Source organism: Vulpes lagopus, chromosome 3, assembly GCF_018345385.1.
Source record: "Vulpes lagopus strain Blue_001 chromosome 3, ASM1834538v1, whole genome shotgun sequence".
Lineage (NCBI taxonomy): Eukaryota > Metazoa > Chordata > Mammalia > Carnivora > Canidae > Vulpes > Vulpes lagopus.
The window spans coordinates 95,359,645-95,372,878 of NC_054826.1; the positions used below are offsets into that span (position 1 = coordinate 95,359,645).

The 13,234-nt window shown below is 41.3% G+C and overlaps 1 protein-coding gene across 1 annotated transcript in view; it reads left to right on the forward strand.

The window, feature by feature from the left end:
* The window catches only part of BAZ1B (bromodomain adjacent to zinc finger domain 1B), a 74,366-nt gene that overhangs the window by 53,800 nt on the left and 7,332 nt on the right, over window positions 1–13,234 (forward strand). Inside the window, exons 13-15 of the mRNA XM_041747837.1 lie at window positions 1,242–1,424; window positions 9,569–9,716; window positions 11,225–11,372. Coding sequence (XP_041603771.1) covers window positions 1,242–1,424; window positions 9,569–9,716; window positions 11,225–11,372 — 479 coding nt within the window. The remainder of the gene's footprint in view (window positions 1–1,241; window positions 1,425–9,568; window positions 9,717–11,224; window positions 11,373–13,234) is intronic.

Below are 13,234 nucleotides of genomic sequence, written 5' to 3' on the forward strand. Positions count from 1 at the left end.
CCCATCTCCTTTTACCAGAGCCATGGTTACTTTTTAAAAGGGGGTAGTGGTTATGAATTTGTGTACATTACCTGGGAAAAAGGATTTAAACATCTTTATTGTTCTTCATGATCTTTTTTTTTTTTTTTTTTTTTATTTATGATAGTCACAGAGAGATAGAGAAAGAGGCAGAGACACAGGCAGAGGGAGAAGCAGGCTCCATGCACCAGGAGCCTGACGTGGGATTCGATCCTGGGTCTCCAGGATCGCGCCCTGGGCCAAAGGCAGGCGCCAAACCGCTGCGCCACCCAGGGATCCCCTCTTCATGATCTTTTAAGGAATTATTCAACACTATGTATTCTGCAGTTTCAAATACAATATGTACTTTTTTGTTTATTTGGCAGATATTTATCAGTTGCCTACTTTGTGCCAAATCCATGCTCAATACCTTGCTAACACTGGGTTATCATCATTCTTTGTTACTCTTCATAGTTATAAAATGGTATCTTTTTAATTGACGTGTGTTTTGTGTGACTGAGAAGATAGCGTTCACTCAAGAGCATGCTTTGGATCAAAGTGATTTAGCTTCTGTCCTTATCCATAAAATAAATGTGAGGCTTAGATGAGACCAAGTATGGAAAGTATTACCTGACCTATAGTTTATAAGCTAGTAGGTCAGTAAATGTTTACTTTTTTCTCAGTTTTTCTTTTCCTTGAAACTAGTTTGCATATGGTAGGCACTCAGTTGCTGAATGAATGAATGAACTCCCTAACTTTTTTAAGTAGAACAAGGTTCAGTATCTCATGGGCCACATTGCTGGGGAAATGGAGGTGTAGTCAGCTGCTTTTAAATTATAAACCATCCACTGAACTGAGGACCAAGGGAAATTGATGTTGTGTGACTTAGGTTGATTTGAATTTAGTTGGAGATAGTCTCTTCCTCTCTTCTCTCTTTTCTTTTTTGAGCAGACAACATGCATTATTGAGTAAATAATTTTATTATCACATATGGGGAAGAGTTAGCTTCGGTGAAAGGCCTGGAAAAACTGAGGTTACTTTTGAATAAACTTTCACAGTGACACTGAAACTGTAACTACCACTGAACATGCTTAAAATTAGCTGCCTTCTCCTTCCTGCCACAACCCTTATTAGCAAATAAGAGTAGTGCACAGAGATGACCAGAGTTGGGTGTGGAGAGGGGAGGATAGTATCCTGTCTTCTGGGCCTTTCATTCATTGTGGTGTTTCCTTTGTTTGCTATAGGTGATCTCATTAGAGAAACTGAAGGATTTTGGTGAGTGTGTGATTGCCCTACAAGCAAGTGTCATAAAGAAATTTCTCCAAGGCTTCATGGCTCCCAAGCAAAAGAGAAGAAAACTCCAAAGTGAAGATTCAGCAAAGACGGAAGAAGTGGATGAAGAGAAGAAACTGGCAGAGGAAGCAAAGGTATTTTGTTCGTGAAGATGTGGTTTTATGACTGTAGGAGAGTGGATCTGGTTTTAAAATTGCCTAACCCTGTGCTTCACCTCCTTGAAAGCATGGTTCCTTGAGCCGGTATTCTATTTTTATCATTTCCACTAAATATTGTGGTTTTCACACTGGTTTATGGAGCTCAGCTGGATATTGGCTCAGAGTGCCCCCATCTCCTTTTACCAGAGCCATGATTGCTTTTTAAAAGGGGGGGTAGTGGTTTTCAAATTGTTAAAAATGGTGGCAAAATACACATAAGGAACAATGTAGTATCTTAACCATTTTTATGTTCTGTGTTGTTAAGTACATTCACAGCGTTGTGCAACTGTCACCACCATCCATCTCCAGAACCTTCTCTTCCCAGACTGAAATTGTGCCCACTAAAGATTACACTACCTGATTCATTGTCCCCTCAACCTCTGGCAGCCCCCATTTTCTTCCTGTGTCTATGGATTCAACAACTACTCTGAGTACTATTACATAGAAGTGGAATCAAAATATTTCTTCTTTTGTGACTGCTTTATTTAACTTAGTATAATGTCTTCTAAGCTCATCTATGTTGTGTTATGTGCCAGGATTTCCCTTTAAGACTGAGTAATACCCATTCTGTGTATATACCACATTCTCAGTTCATCCATCAATGAACACTTGGATCACTTCCATCTTTTGGTTGTCGTGGATAATGCTGCTATGGACTGTATGGAGCCTCTAGCAGGGAGTGCCTCTGTATACCCTTGACCAAGAAACAATCCTACTCTGATGGAGAAGATTGTTCTTTTTTTTTTTTTTTTAAATAGATTTTATTTATTTATTCAAGAGACAGAGAGAGAGAGGCAGAGACACGGGCAGAGGGAGAAGCAGGCTCCCGGTGGGGAGCCCGATGTGGGACTCGATCCCAGGACTCCGGGATCACGCTCTGAACTTAAGGCAGATGCTCAACCACTGAGCCACTCAGGCGCCCCAAGAAGGTTGTTCTTTGTGGCCAAGTACACAGCTTCCGGTGAGCTGCACAGTGAGAGAGGGGGGAGACACCCATCTAGTCAGCCACAACAGCCAGAGCCATCCTGGAGAAAAAACACTTGGGTGACAGGTATCACAGCCACATGGCCCTCACATCCAGTCTGCTGAGAACGCAGGCGTACAACTCTATTCTAGTCCTTTCAGTTTTTTTGTTTTTCTTTTTTTTTTTTTTTTAATTTTATTTATTAATTTATTTGAGAGAGATAACAGGATTGGGGGGTGGGATGCAGAGGAAGTAGAGGGAGAAGCAGGTTCCCCACTGAGCAGGGAGCCCAATGCAGGGCTCTATCCCAGGACCTTGAGATCATGACCTGAGCTGAAGGCAGATGCTTAACCAACTGAGCCACCCAGATGCCCTCTTACTCAGTTCTTTTGTCTATATACCTAGAAGTAGAATTGCTGCATCATATGGTAATACTGTTGCACTTTTTCAGAACTGCCATGTCTTCCGGAGCAGCTGCACCATTTTACATGCCCACCAGCAGTGCACAGGGTTCTAATTTTTCCACACCCTTGCCAGTGCCTGTTATGTTCTATTTCTGTGATTGCAGTCATCCTCAGGGGAATGAAGTGATAGCTCATGCTTTTGGTTTGCCTTTCCCTAACAATAGTGATGTTGAAGAATGTGCCTGTTGGCCATATGTCTGTCTGTCTTTGGGGAAATGTCTCTGAGTTATTTAGCTGTTTTTTAATTGGATTTTGTGTTTTTTTTGTCATTGAGTTATATATGTAGTTTCTTTATATGTTCTGAGTATTAATCCTGTGTTAGATGTATGATTTGCAGATATATTCTCTCATCCTGTGAGCTGTTGAGGACATCCTTTGATAGACAAAAAGTTTTCAAGTTTGATGAAGTTCACCCTACCTGTTTTTTCTTTGGTTGGTTCTGCTTTTGGTGTCACAACCAGGTCATTGCCAAATTCAGCATCACAAATCCAGGTCCTATCTTTCTGTTTTCTTCTACAGGTTTTTTTTTTTGTTTTTTTGTTTTGTTTTGTTTTGTTTTTTAGAATTTTAGCTTTTACATTTAAACCTTTGATCCATTTTGAGTTAATATTTGTAAACTAAGGGTCTAAGTTCAGTATTTTGCATGTGGCTATCCAGTTTTCTGGTTTTTAAGTTTTAAAAGTAACATGCTCCTTGTAAGTAAACCCAGTGGGAGAGGTAAGTAAAGTAGAAAAGAACTCCCATTCTAGTTTTCCTCCCCAGGAAAGTCACTCTTCAGTAGTTTGGTGTATTTTCTGTATGCATATGAAGATGGTTTTATTGGAATTTTACAGAATGGAATTGTCTGTGTCATACAGTCTGTCTCCCCCCTTTTAATCCATATAGATCTATGTGATAGTATGTTTTCTTAGTGCCTTGATTCCTTGCTGATGAATGTTAAGTTGTCTCTGGTTTGTCTTTAGTAGAATAATTAGCGGCTTCAGTTTTTCTGTTTTGTCTATTAGATTTCTGCTAAGATTACAAAGAAAAGGGCAGTCCGGGTGGCTCAGCGGTTTAGCCCCGCCTTCAGCCTAGAGACCCAGGATCAAGTCCCAAGTCGTGCTCCCTGCATGGAACCTGCTTCTCCCTCGGCCTGTGTCTCTGCCTCTCTTTCGCTCTCTCTCTCTGTGTGTCTCTCATGAATAAATAAATAAAATCTTAAAAAAAAAAAAAGTTTACGAAGAAAAGAATTTGAAACCACTACATTAAGGAGGGGTCCCAGGCATTATCCCATTAGAATACTTTCCCCTGTGTTTGATTTCTCTCTTCCCCTCTCTTACTTCCTTCTTTTCACAACCAGCTGGTAAAGACTTGTCTTGGGCAGTCCTATGGTGAGTGTGTCTTGGGCAGTCCTATGGTGAGTCTGGCAGTTGTAGTGATGAGTGGAGTTCAGATGTCCTTGCCCAACAGGAGTCCTGTTGGAGTTAGGACGGATGGTTTTGGTGGACTGACAGGTCCTGATGAGAGAGGGCAGGACTCAGTCTACCTGTCAGGTACACCTGGACAAGTAGGGAAAACTCCCAAGGAACAGATGTGTCTGCCGGTTTTGAAGGATAGTAGGAGTTAATCCGATCATGGAAGGGGGCATAGGCTTCATTAGACTGAGCAGAAATTGACTTTCTGTCATTGACAGCTGCTCCTTATTTTGCCCTCTGAGTTTACTCAGAGTGATTTTATTGTCTAAAGCTCCTCAAGAAAAAAATAATAATAATAATAAAAAAATAAAGCTCCTCAAGTGTTTGTACACTGTTGTCATGTTCCCTGTTTCTTCCCATGGCCAAGGTGATGCATGATGAAATGAGAGTCCTTCTGAGTGGGAGGTAAGCAGAGCAGAGAACTAAGATTCAGTTAGGTCAGAGTCTCTTAGTTCATACCGTAGATCCAGAGGCTGGACATATGTCAGTATCATCCTGGAATTGGGTTCTCCCTTCCTTCGTTTACCTTTTAATGGCTGCATGGCATGCAGGTCACCTTCCAGATAAAGTCTAACATTAGTTTATAGTCTCCTCTGCCAAGTCTCTTCCTTAGGCATCATTTTTAGCCTTGCCAAGCACTGCATAGGTTTTGTTTTTAACTTTATCCAGAAGAGTCTCTTGATGTGCTCTTTTCTTGACATTTCTTGACCAGTAACATTTTCTTCTCATTGGGAAGTAGTGACTGTAGAATTCTCCTTAAGTTCTTTTTTAGTATTCCTCCCCATAGCAAAATAACCTTTTAGCTTGTCATACGAGACTTCATTCTTAGTTTGATTGGGGAGGAAAATCTGAGCACTTTGCAGGTTTAACCTTGGGGCCCAGACACAGTACACAAACGGAAAGCATGGAAGAGTTTCTTGGAAAATCAATTAGGTTGCCTACTAAGTATTTCAACGATGTTCTCCATTAAAATGGCATTATGCCCTGCCTGCATTTCCCGACCAAAGGTCAACTCTGCCACAGTTCTGAAATTTTCCACTGTCCTTTGCTTTGAAGGTTTCCACTTAACATAGGCCAGCATTTTCAGCTGGCACTAGGTGGTTACATGAGTTAATATCAGTCTTTAGTTTGGGCTTCGGTTTCCTAACTTACAAAGGTAGATTGTTTCTCGAACTTAAGGTTTATTCTGTTGTTTGTTTGTTTGTTTTTCATCAAGTGGGAAAGACCTTGTATAACTTGTCAAAATCCTGGGTTCTGTTAGGCTCTCTGTTTACTTTGTATGCGTTTGTCCTGACAAGCGGATTATCTGTTTTTCCATTTTAAATGTTCTCTTGTGGAAGAATATGGTCAGAAGCCTTGTCCTATCCTTGCTAAGATAGGATGTTGCCTTTTTACTGTTAGTAAAGGGATTAATAGTGACTTTGCATATCAGCTGGCTTCTCTTTGATTCTGTTACACCCACTTCTCCATAGGGACCATCTTTATTAAAACATGTTAGAGATTTTTTTTTTGAGACTTTATTTGTTCATGAGAGACAGAGAGGGAGAGGCAGAGACATAGGCAGAGGGAGAAGCAGGCTCCACATAAGGAGCCTGATGTGGGACTCAATCCCAGGACTGGGATCACACCCCGAGCTGAAGGCAGAGGCTTAGCCGTTGGGCCACCCAAGCGTCCCAGAACATGCTAGAGATTTTGAGTTTTTCATCAGAATAATGTGTTTAGCCTCCTACCAGTGTTGTAAGACAGGCAGGATTTACCAGATATCACCAGTGTTGAATGTCAAAACTTAGTTGCCGCTGTTCATCTGTTTTTAAAAACAATGCCTTTAAAAAACAAAAAACCCAGTGTCTTTGAATATAGTGTGGGGTTTTTGTTTTAATGTACTGGACTGTTTGGAATTTTTTTCCAATGGTAGGAAACTAGGATGGTCTTTCAAATCTTGAATGCTTTATGTTTTGCCCTCAAAATTAGAGGTTGGTTGGAATCTAGGCTGGTCTAGGTAGATAGCTCAGTGGGTTTAACAGGATGCTAGTACCTGTGATATCAAAAGCATTAGTATTGGGGATCTAGAGATGTGAAGGAGACCTGGCACCAAATTGCTATGAGACCTTGGGCAAAATAATAAATGAAGGTTTTACAAATATGCCCAAATGTTCATAGCAGTATTATTTATAATAGCCAAAAAAATAGAAACAACCCAGATGTCCATCTACTGATAGTGGATTAACAAAATGTGATTTAAAAAAAAAATATGTGATTTATCCATATGATGGAAAAACTTTCAGCAATTAAAATGGAATAAAGTACTGTTACTAGTTACAATGCGTATGAACCTAGAAAAATTATGCTTAGTCAAAGAAGGCAATCCAAAAAGGCAATCTGGACATATGAAATGTCCAGAAGAAGAAAATCTCTAGACCAGAAGTAGAGTAGTGGTTGTCTAGGGCTGGGGAAGTGATGGTTTAGGGTGGGGAATGGGGAATGACTACTAGAGGGTGCAAGGTTTATTTCTGGCGTGATGAAAATGTTCTGTAAGATTACATTGATAGTTGGCACAGCTCTGCAAATATTTGAGAACCCATTGTTTTCTTTACAACGTGAACTTGTTACCATATGAATTATATCTCAATAAATCTGTATTAAAATGAGGTTAAATAAGCTTATTTCCAAGATCTCTCAGGTTTCTTTTTTAAGATTTATTTATTTATTTGAGAGAGACAGAGAGAGGAGAGAGAGGGAGGGGCAGAAGGAGAATCTTTTTTTTTTTTTTTTCCAGAAGGAGAATCTCAAGCAGACTCTGTGCTTAGCATAGAGCTTGACATAGGCTCTATCTCATAACCCTGAGATGGTGACCTGAGCTGAAATCAAGAGTCAGATGCTTAACCCATTGAGCCACCCAGGTGTCCCAGTTTTTTTGTTTTGTTTTGTTTTTATTTATTCATGAGAGACACAGAAAGAGAGGCAGAGACACAGGCAAAGGGAGAAGCAGGCTCCTTGCAGGGAGCCTGACCTGAGACTCGATCCCAGGTCTCCAGGATCACACCCTGGGCTGCAGGCGGTGCTAAAACTGCTGTGCTACCAGGGCTGCTCTGTTTTGTTTTTTAATGAGGCTGGATGCCCTATTGAGTGCTCAGATCTTGAACCACAGATTTCTGAGCATGGCCGTAATATATAGTCCTGGTCATATGGCTGTTAGGGTAGTTTGGTTCAGTTGTTTATAGGAAATGTGTAAAAAGCAGTACTTGCTGATAGGACTTTTTCCTGACTACTTGTGTGCATCTGAGTGTCCACTAGAGGACAGTAAAGCTCATGTTAGCCATTTTCTGCCTGTTGCCAGTAGGCACTCTTTTTAGGGACTGAACTTAAAATCTTAAATTTATATTCCATTGAAGGAATGTGGGTTGTTGGTGCAGTAAAAGGACCTATCATCATGTCAACTCTCTACTGGTCTGAGAGAGATAGCCAGTGAGATGAGTTGTGGTTGTGGACCCTCATAGTGTACTGAGGAGCTCTGAGTGGGGAGGAAAGAAATCATGCTGTATTTTGAGGGCAGATACTGAAATATCTGCAGTGGAGGTTGGAGTCAGGAAAGAGCCAGATTCCACTAGGGTTTTAGCAGCCTCTTAAATAGAATTTTGTTGTGTCTGTATTATGTGTTCTTGTTTTTTTTATTATTATTATTTTAATTTTTATTTATTTATGATAGTCACAGAGAGAGAGAGGCAGAGACACAGGCAGAGGGAGAAGCAGGCTCCATGCACCAGGAGCCCGACGTGGGATTTGATCCCGGGTCTCCAGGACCGAGCCCTGGGCCAAAGGCAGGCGCTAAACTGCTGCGCCACCCAGGGATCCCCTGTGTTCTTGTTATTTATGAATTTACACACGCAGGACTTTTTATGTCTCTCTGTTTCCATAAGAAAGAGAAAGGGCAGCTTTTGTTCTCCTCTCTCAACCCTCACACCACAGCTTCAGAAGTAGCTCAACTCTGTCCCTTGGCAGCTCTATTTTAAATAAAGCCTGTGGCCTTCCAGCATAACTACCCCTTCCTATAGGAAGACACTATATCACTTTAAATAGACCTCATTGCCTGGGGCAGGGCAGTGAAGTGCATCAGTGGTACTGTTTGCTAGCTTGAGCAGGCCAAGTTGTAAGAGCTGCTACCTGAACTATAACTCAGGTAGGACTGGGTTAAGCCATTTGATCCTTATAAGATAGATGATGATGGGATGACCTCATCTCTCAGCTTCTCCCGTAGGGAGGGCCTAAGCTTTACCTTGTCTATCTCTTGCGTTTTTGACTATATGAGAATGAATAAACCCCTGTAGAGGCATTTGTTTGTTATGGATGCTTACCTGATCATTTAGGCAAGAAATGCTTTAAAGACCTAAAAAAATCACCCTTTGACTAATGAAACAGTAATACAGATAAACTAATTATCCTAAAATGGCATTTCTGTTTTTCCTTAGTTGTGTTTATTATTGAAATTCCTGATTATATTTTCCCCCATCCTGTGTTTTCCCTGGGTAATTCTGAATTGCTTTGCATTTTCTGATTATGGGAGAAGACACTGTCTATTATGCTGAAAGTAACTGCCCAGAAAGTCAGCCTAAGTCCTGGGCTCTGAGATTTTCACTTAGTTAGAAGTTGGTGATAAAGTCAAGAGAAATGCTTCATATCAGTATTTAATATTTTTAAGTGTTGTAGAACGCTTTATAGATAGTATTTACTGTAATTTCCAGGCCCTGTAATCTGGGATTGTGACACATAATGCAGAAACTGAACATCTTGTTAACCAAAGTTGTGTTAGCTCAGGACATGATTGCACACTAGCATTTACACAAGTGTTTCTGCTTTTAAATGATATTGACTCTTTAAGTGGATTTTACTAGAAGAGATGGGTCTCTGATCACCCACCACCCCTGACTTAATTCTTTGTGTAGTCTTTGGCAAGGTTTTTCACTCTTTAGAGCCTTGATTTCTTCTGTAAAATAAATGTAAAAGAAGCTCTAGGAGGCTGGAGAAAAGCTCTAGGATGTAAATATACTCAGAATCCTCTCACCTCTTCCCCTGTTTCTGGTACTCTAAGTGCATACTCTGTCAGTGTTGTGTGAAAAATCTACATTTTTCATACCTCATATGAATGACCTCATATGGTTGAGGTCATTGTAGTAATGCTGACCTCGTTTTGTCTCTGTTTAGGTTGCATCTGCTCTGGAAAAATGGAAGACAGCAATCCGTGAAGCTCAGACTTTTTCCAGAATGCATGTTCTACTTGGGATGCTTGATGCCTGTATCAAGTGGGATATGTCAGCAGAAAATGCTCGATGCAAAGTCTGTCGAAAGAAAGGTATATATAGATCAGTGTTGCTTATCTGAGTGTAATAGGGACTAGGACTTCCATTCCAAAGATATTTTCTCCCCTGAAGAAGTCTGTGCACATAACTTTGAAATGTAGTGGGGCTACCTTCTACTGGAAGTCTGTAAAATGCTACTCTTTGAAATAACATGACAGTAAATCAAAGTAAGCCCTTTGTTCTTCATGTTTGAGTATAAGAGCAGTTTATCTCTCCAATGTTTAAATTTTCTACAGGGAACAAAATTAACCTGAAATTTTACATCTGTTTTTATCATTGCTGGAGTTTTGTTTTTTGTTTTTTTTTTTTTTAATCGCTGGAGTTTTTAAGTCATCCGTGAAGTAAGAGGTCTACCAGCAGAGGGCAGTATTAACATTGGGAAGAATACTCCAGTTTGTGCCCACTGCCACTGAGTCCTACAGAGCAAGGCATTTGAGAATCTTTAATGGTCACAGCTTTCAGAGGCTGTGTAAAAGGAACATCATGACTAAGGGCACTCAAGCGATTGACTTCTCATTGGCTCAAGTGATTTTGTGAAGTAGGTTAGGATTTAATCCCCAAGGATGGAAAGACCTATGAAAAATCTATCAGTTGCTCTAAACACTGTTTCAGAATGAAGGTTGGAGAGGGAAGTGACCATGTCGGGTCAGTTCTGTACATTTTTGATACCAGATCGCTTAAGAGAACTATATCAGATATGAGTTGGGAAGCATTGGGGATTGAGAAAAAGGATGGGCAGGAAATGTAATACTTCATGGGGGATTCGTTTTTTAGTGGGAGAGGAATAGTGACCTTTCCTGCTATGAGTTTTTTTTTTTTTTTTAAATAAGCATTTTTAAAAATTTATTTATTCAGAGAGAGAGAGAGAGAGAGAGACTGAGAGGCAGAGACACAGGCAGAGGGAGAAGCGGGCTCCATGCAGGGAGCCTGACGTGGGACTCGATCCTGGGTCTCCAGGATCAGACCCCGGGCTGCAGGCGGTGCTAAACCACTGTGCCACCGGGGGTGCCCTGAGTTGTTTTTTTTGCCATGAGTTGGTTTTTTTGCTGCTACTTTGTAAATGTTTTAACTGTTCTCTCCTAGGCCAAGCAGGTTTTAGGGATATGTCAGAAGACCTGAATCTTAAATTACCAATAGTCTAGTTTGTGCTTTCTTTTCTTTTCTCTTTTCTTTCCTTTTCTTTTAAGATTTTATTTATTTATTCATGAGAGACACAGAGAGAGGCAGACCACAGGCAGAGGGAGAAGCAGGCTCCCTGCAGGGAGCCCGATGCGGGACTCGATCCCAGGACCGCGGGATAATGCCCTGAGCCAAAGGCAGACGCTCAATCACTGAGCCACCCAGGCGTCCCTATGCTAGGTTTCTTTTCAGAAATCACTATTTCTTAAAATACGATTACACTGTGCTAGACTGTTTGCTTCCCCCTGGTGTTAATTGAGGGTGAGTGGCTCTTTGTTACAGCTTGCTCCCAACAATGCTTTACAAGTTTATCTCCTTGCAGGTGAAGATGACAAACTGATCTTGTGTGATGAATGTAATAAAGCCTTCCACCTGTTTTGTCTGAGGCCAGCCCTCTACGAGGTACCAGATGGTGAGTGGCAGTGCCCAGCTTGCCAGCCTGCTACTGCCAGGCGCAACTCCCGTGGCAGGTGAGAATTTCTTCTCTTAAAAACAGATGAAATGGTTGTTATAATTAAGCTTTAGTTATTCAAATTGAATGATTCTACGGAGTTTTAAGTTCATCTTTTGTGAACAGAACCTAATTGTTGGAGATATTACAGTAGGATCTCAGAGCGCTCTGATTTCATTATAGTTTGATGTTGACATTTCCGGTTTTCACTGCCAGACATGTTCTGTATCTTCTTGATCATACCTTCTTTTCAAATAAGTTTATCTCCCTTTATCCCTTTACCTTTTGCTTCCACTTTGCCCCCCCTTTAAGATTTTATTTATTTATTAGAGAAAGCGTGCGAGAGTGTGAATGAGAGGGAGAGGGAGAGAGAATCTGAAACAGATTCCATACTGAGCACAGTCTGAGATGGGGCTCAATCCCACAACCTCAAGATCACAATCTGAATGGAAACCAAGAGTCAGACGCTTAACCAACGGAGCTACCCAGGTGCCCCTACTTTGCCCCCTTCTTAATTACTTCTGCAACTACTTCCTGCTAAAAATCCCAAAACTCATGACCTTCCTTCCTTAACGATTAGAACTCTGGGGTCAACTTGGACATTTTCCTCTCCTTCTGCTTCTATACCCATTCATTTGCCAGATATGATCAGTTCTGTGTCCAGACATCTTCTGAGTCAGTCCCCTTCTGCACACTCTCCATGGTCCATTCTGTCAGTTGGCCCTCCTACATCTCCCATCCAGGCTCCTTTGGTGGCTTCTCAATTCCTTACTTCATGTCTTTCCCCTCCTATTTGTCCCACTTTGCTGGGGATGCCAGAACGGTTTATGTAAGGCAAAGATAATCTCATGTCACTATCCTGAAACTTTTGTCTTTCCATTGCCTCTAGAATAAAGGCCATATTCCATGGCCTGATTTTTGAGACTCTTATATAGTACTGTTTTTATGAGCCCTTATTCCTGTGTTGTGTGCTTGGTACAGACTGTTCATTGGTATCCTTGCCTGTTGGGCTTTCCTCCTTGCTGGGAATATTCCCTCTCCCTGGAACTGAGGGAATCGCCTATGGCTTACTTAAAATTTCACTGCTTTTTTGTTGAAATACTTTTATATTCTTAAGGTTAATTGTTTTTCCTCTGTGTTCCAACCAAGTGTCCAATCTCTAAGTGTTTTGGTGCATCTTGCCTCCATGGTTAGTCTCACATATGAGTGTCTTCCCATGAGATTGGAGAGTCCCGAAAGCAGAGGTGGTGCTTTGTTCTTCACTCTGATCCCAATAAGGCCAAACATAGAGGCCTTGTAAAGAGAAGATGCTTTACATTTGCCAAGGTAATACCGTTGTTTTCCACATTGCACTTTGAGGTTGTGAAAGGGCAGCTTATCGGCGCTCTGGCTTGGTCTGTGAGAGGGCAGAGCTGTTTGATCCTGACCCCATCTAATAGCATTACTTGGTTATTTCTTACTCCGCTCCAGCTGCACTTGGAGCCAAGTAAGGCACACTACCCTGAAATGACAGGGCTTTGGACCAGCTGTTCTGAGCTGGGATTACCATTGCTTTGATGTTATGGTCATCTGCAAGCTGTTCCGCTCCTGGAAGGGAGCCATCAAGGTAGAGTAACACCTGTCTGGGGTGTTTATCCTTTCAGTGCACCTCAGAGTTGGGAACAGCTTTTAGTATCTGAAATGTTACATTATCTGGGCGATTTTTATGAGACAAAAGGAATGCGTTTTGTATCTTACGTGAGGAGAGGTTGAATTTTGGTCTTGATTTCTGTTGCTGTTGGTGTCTTATCCAGAGCATTTGGGGCCTGATGGAGGGAGCATGCTGCTGCAGCTTAGGCTTTCATGCTGCTGCCCATGTCCTGGCCTCCATTCAGGTTTCCT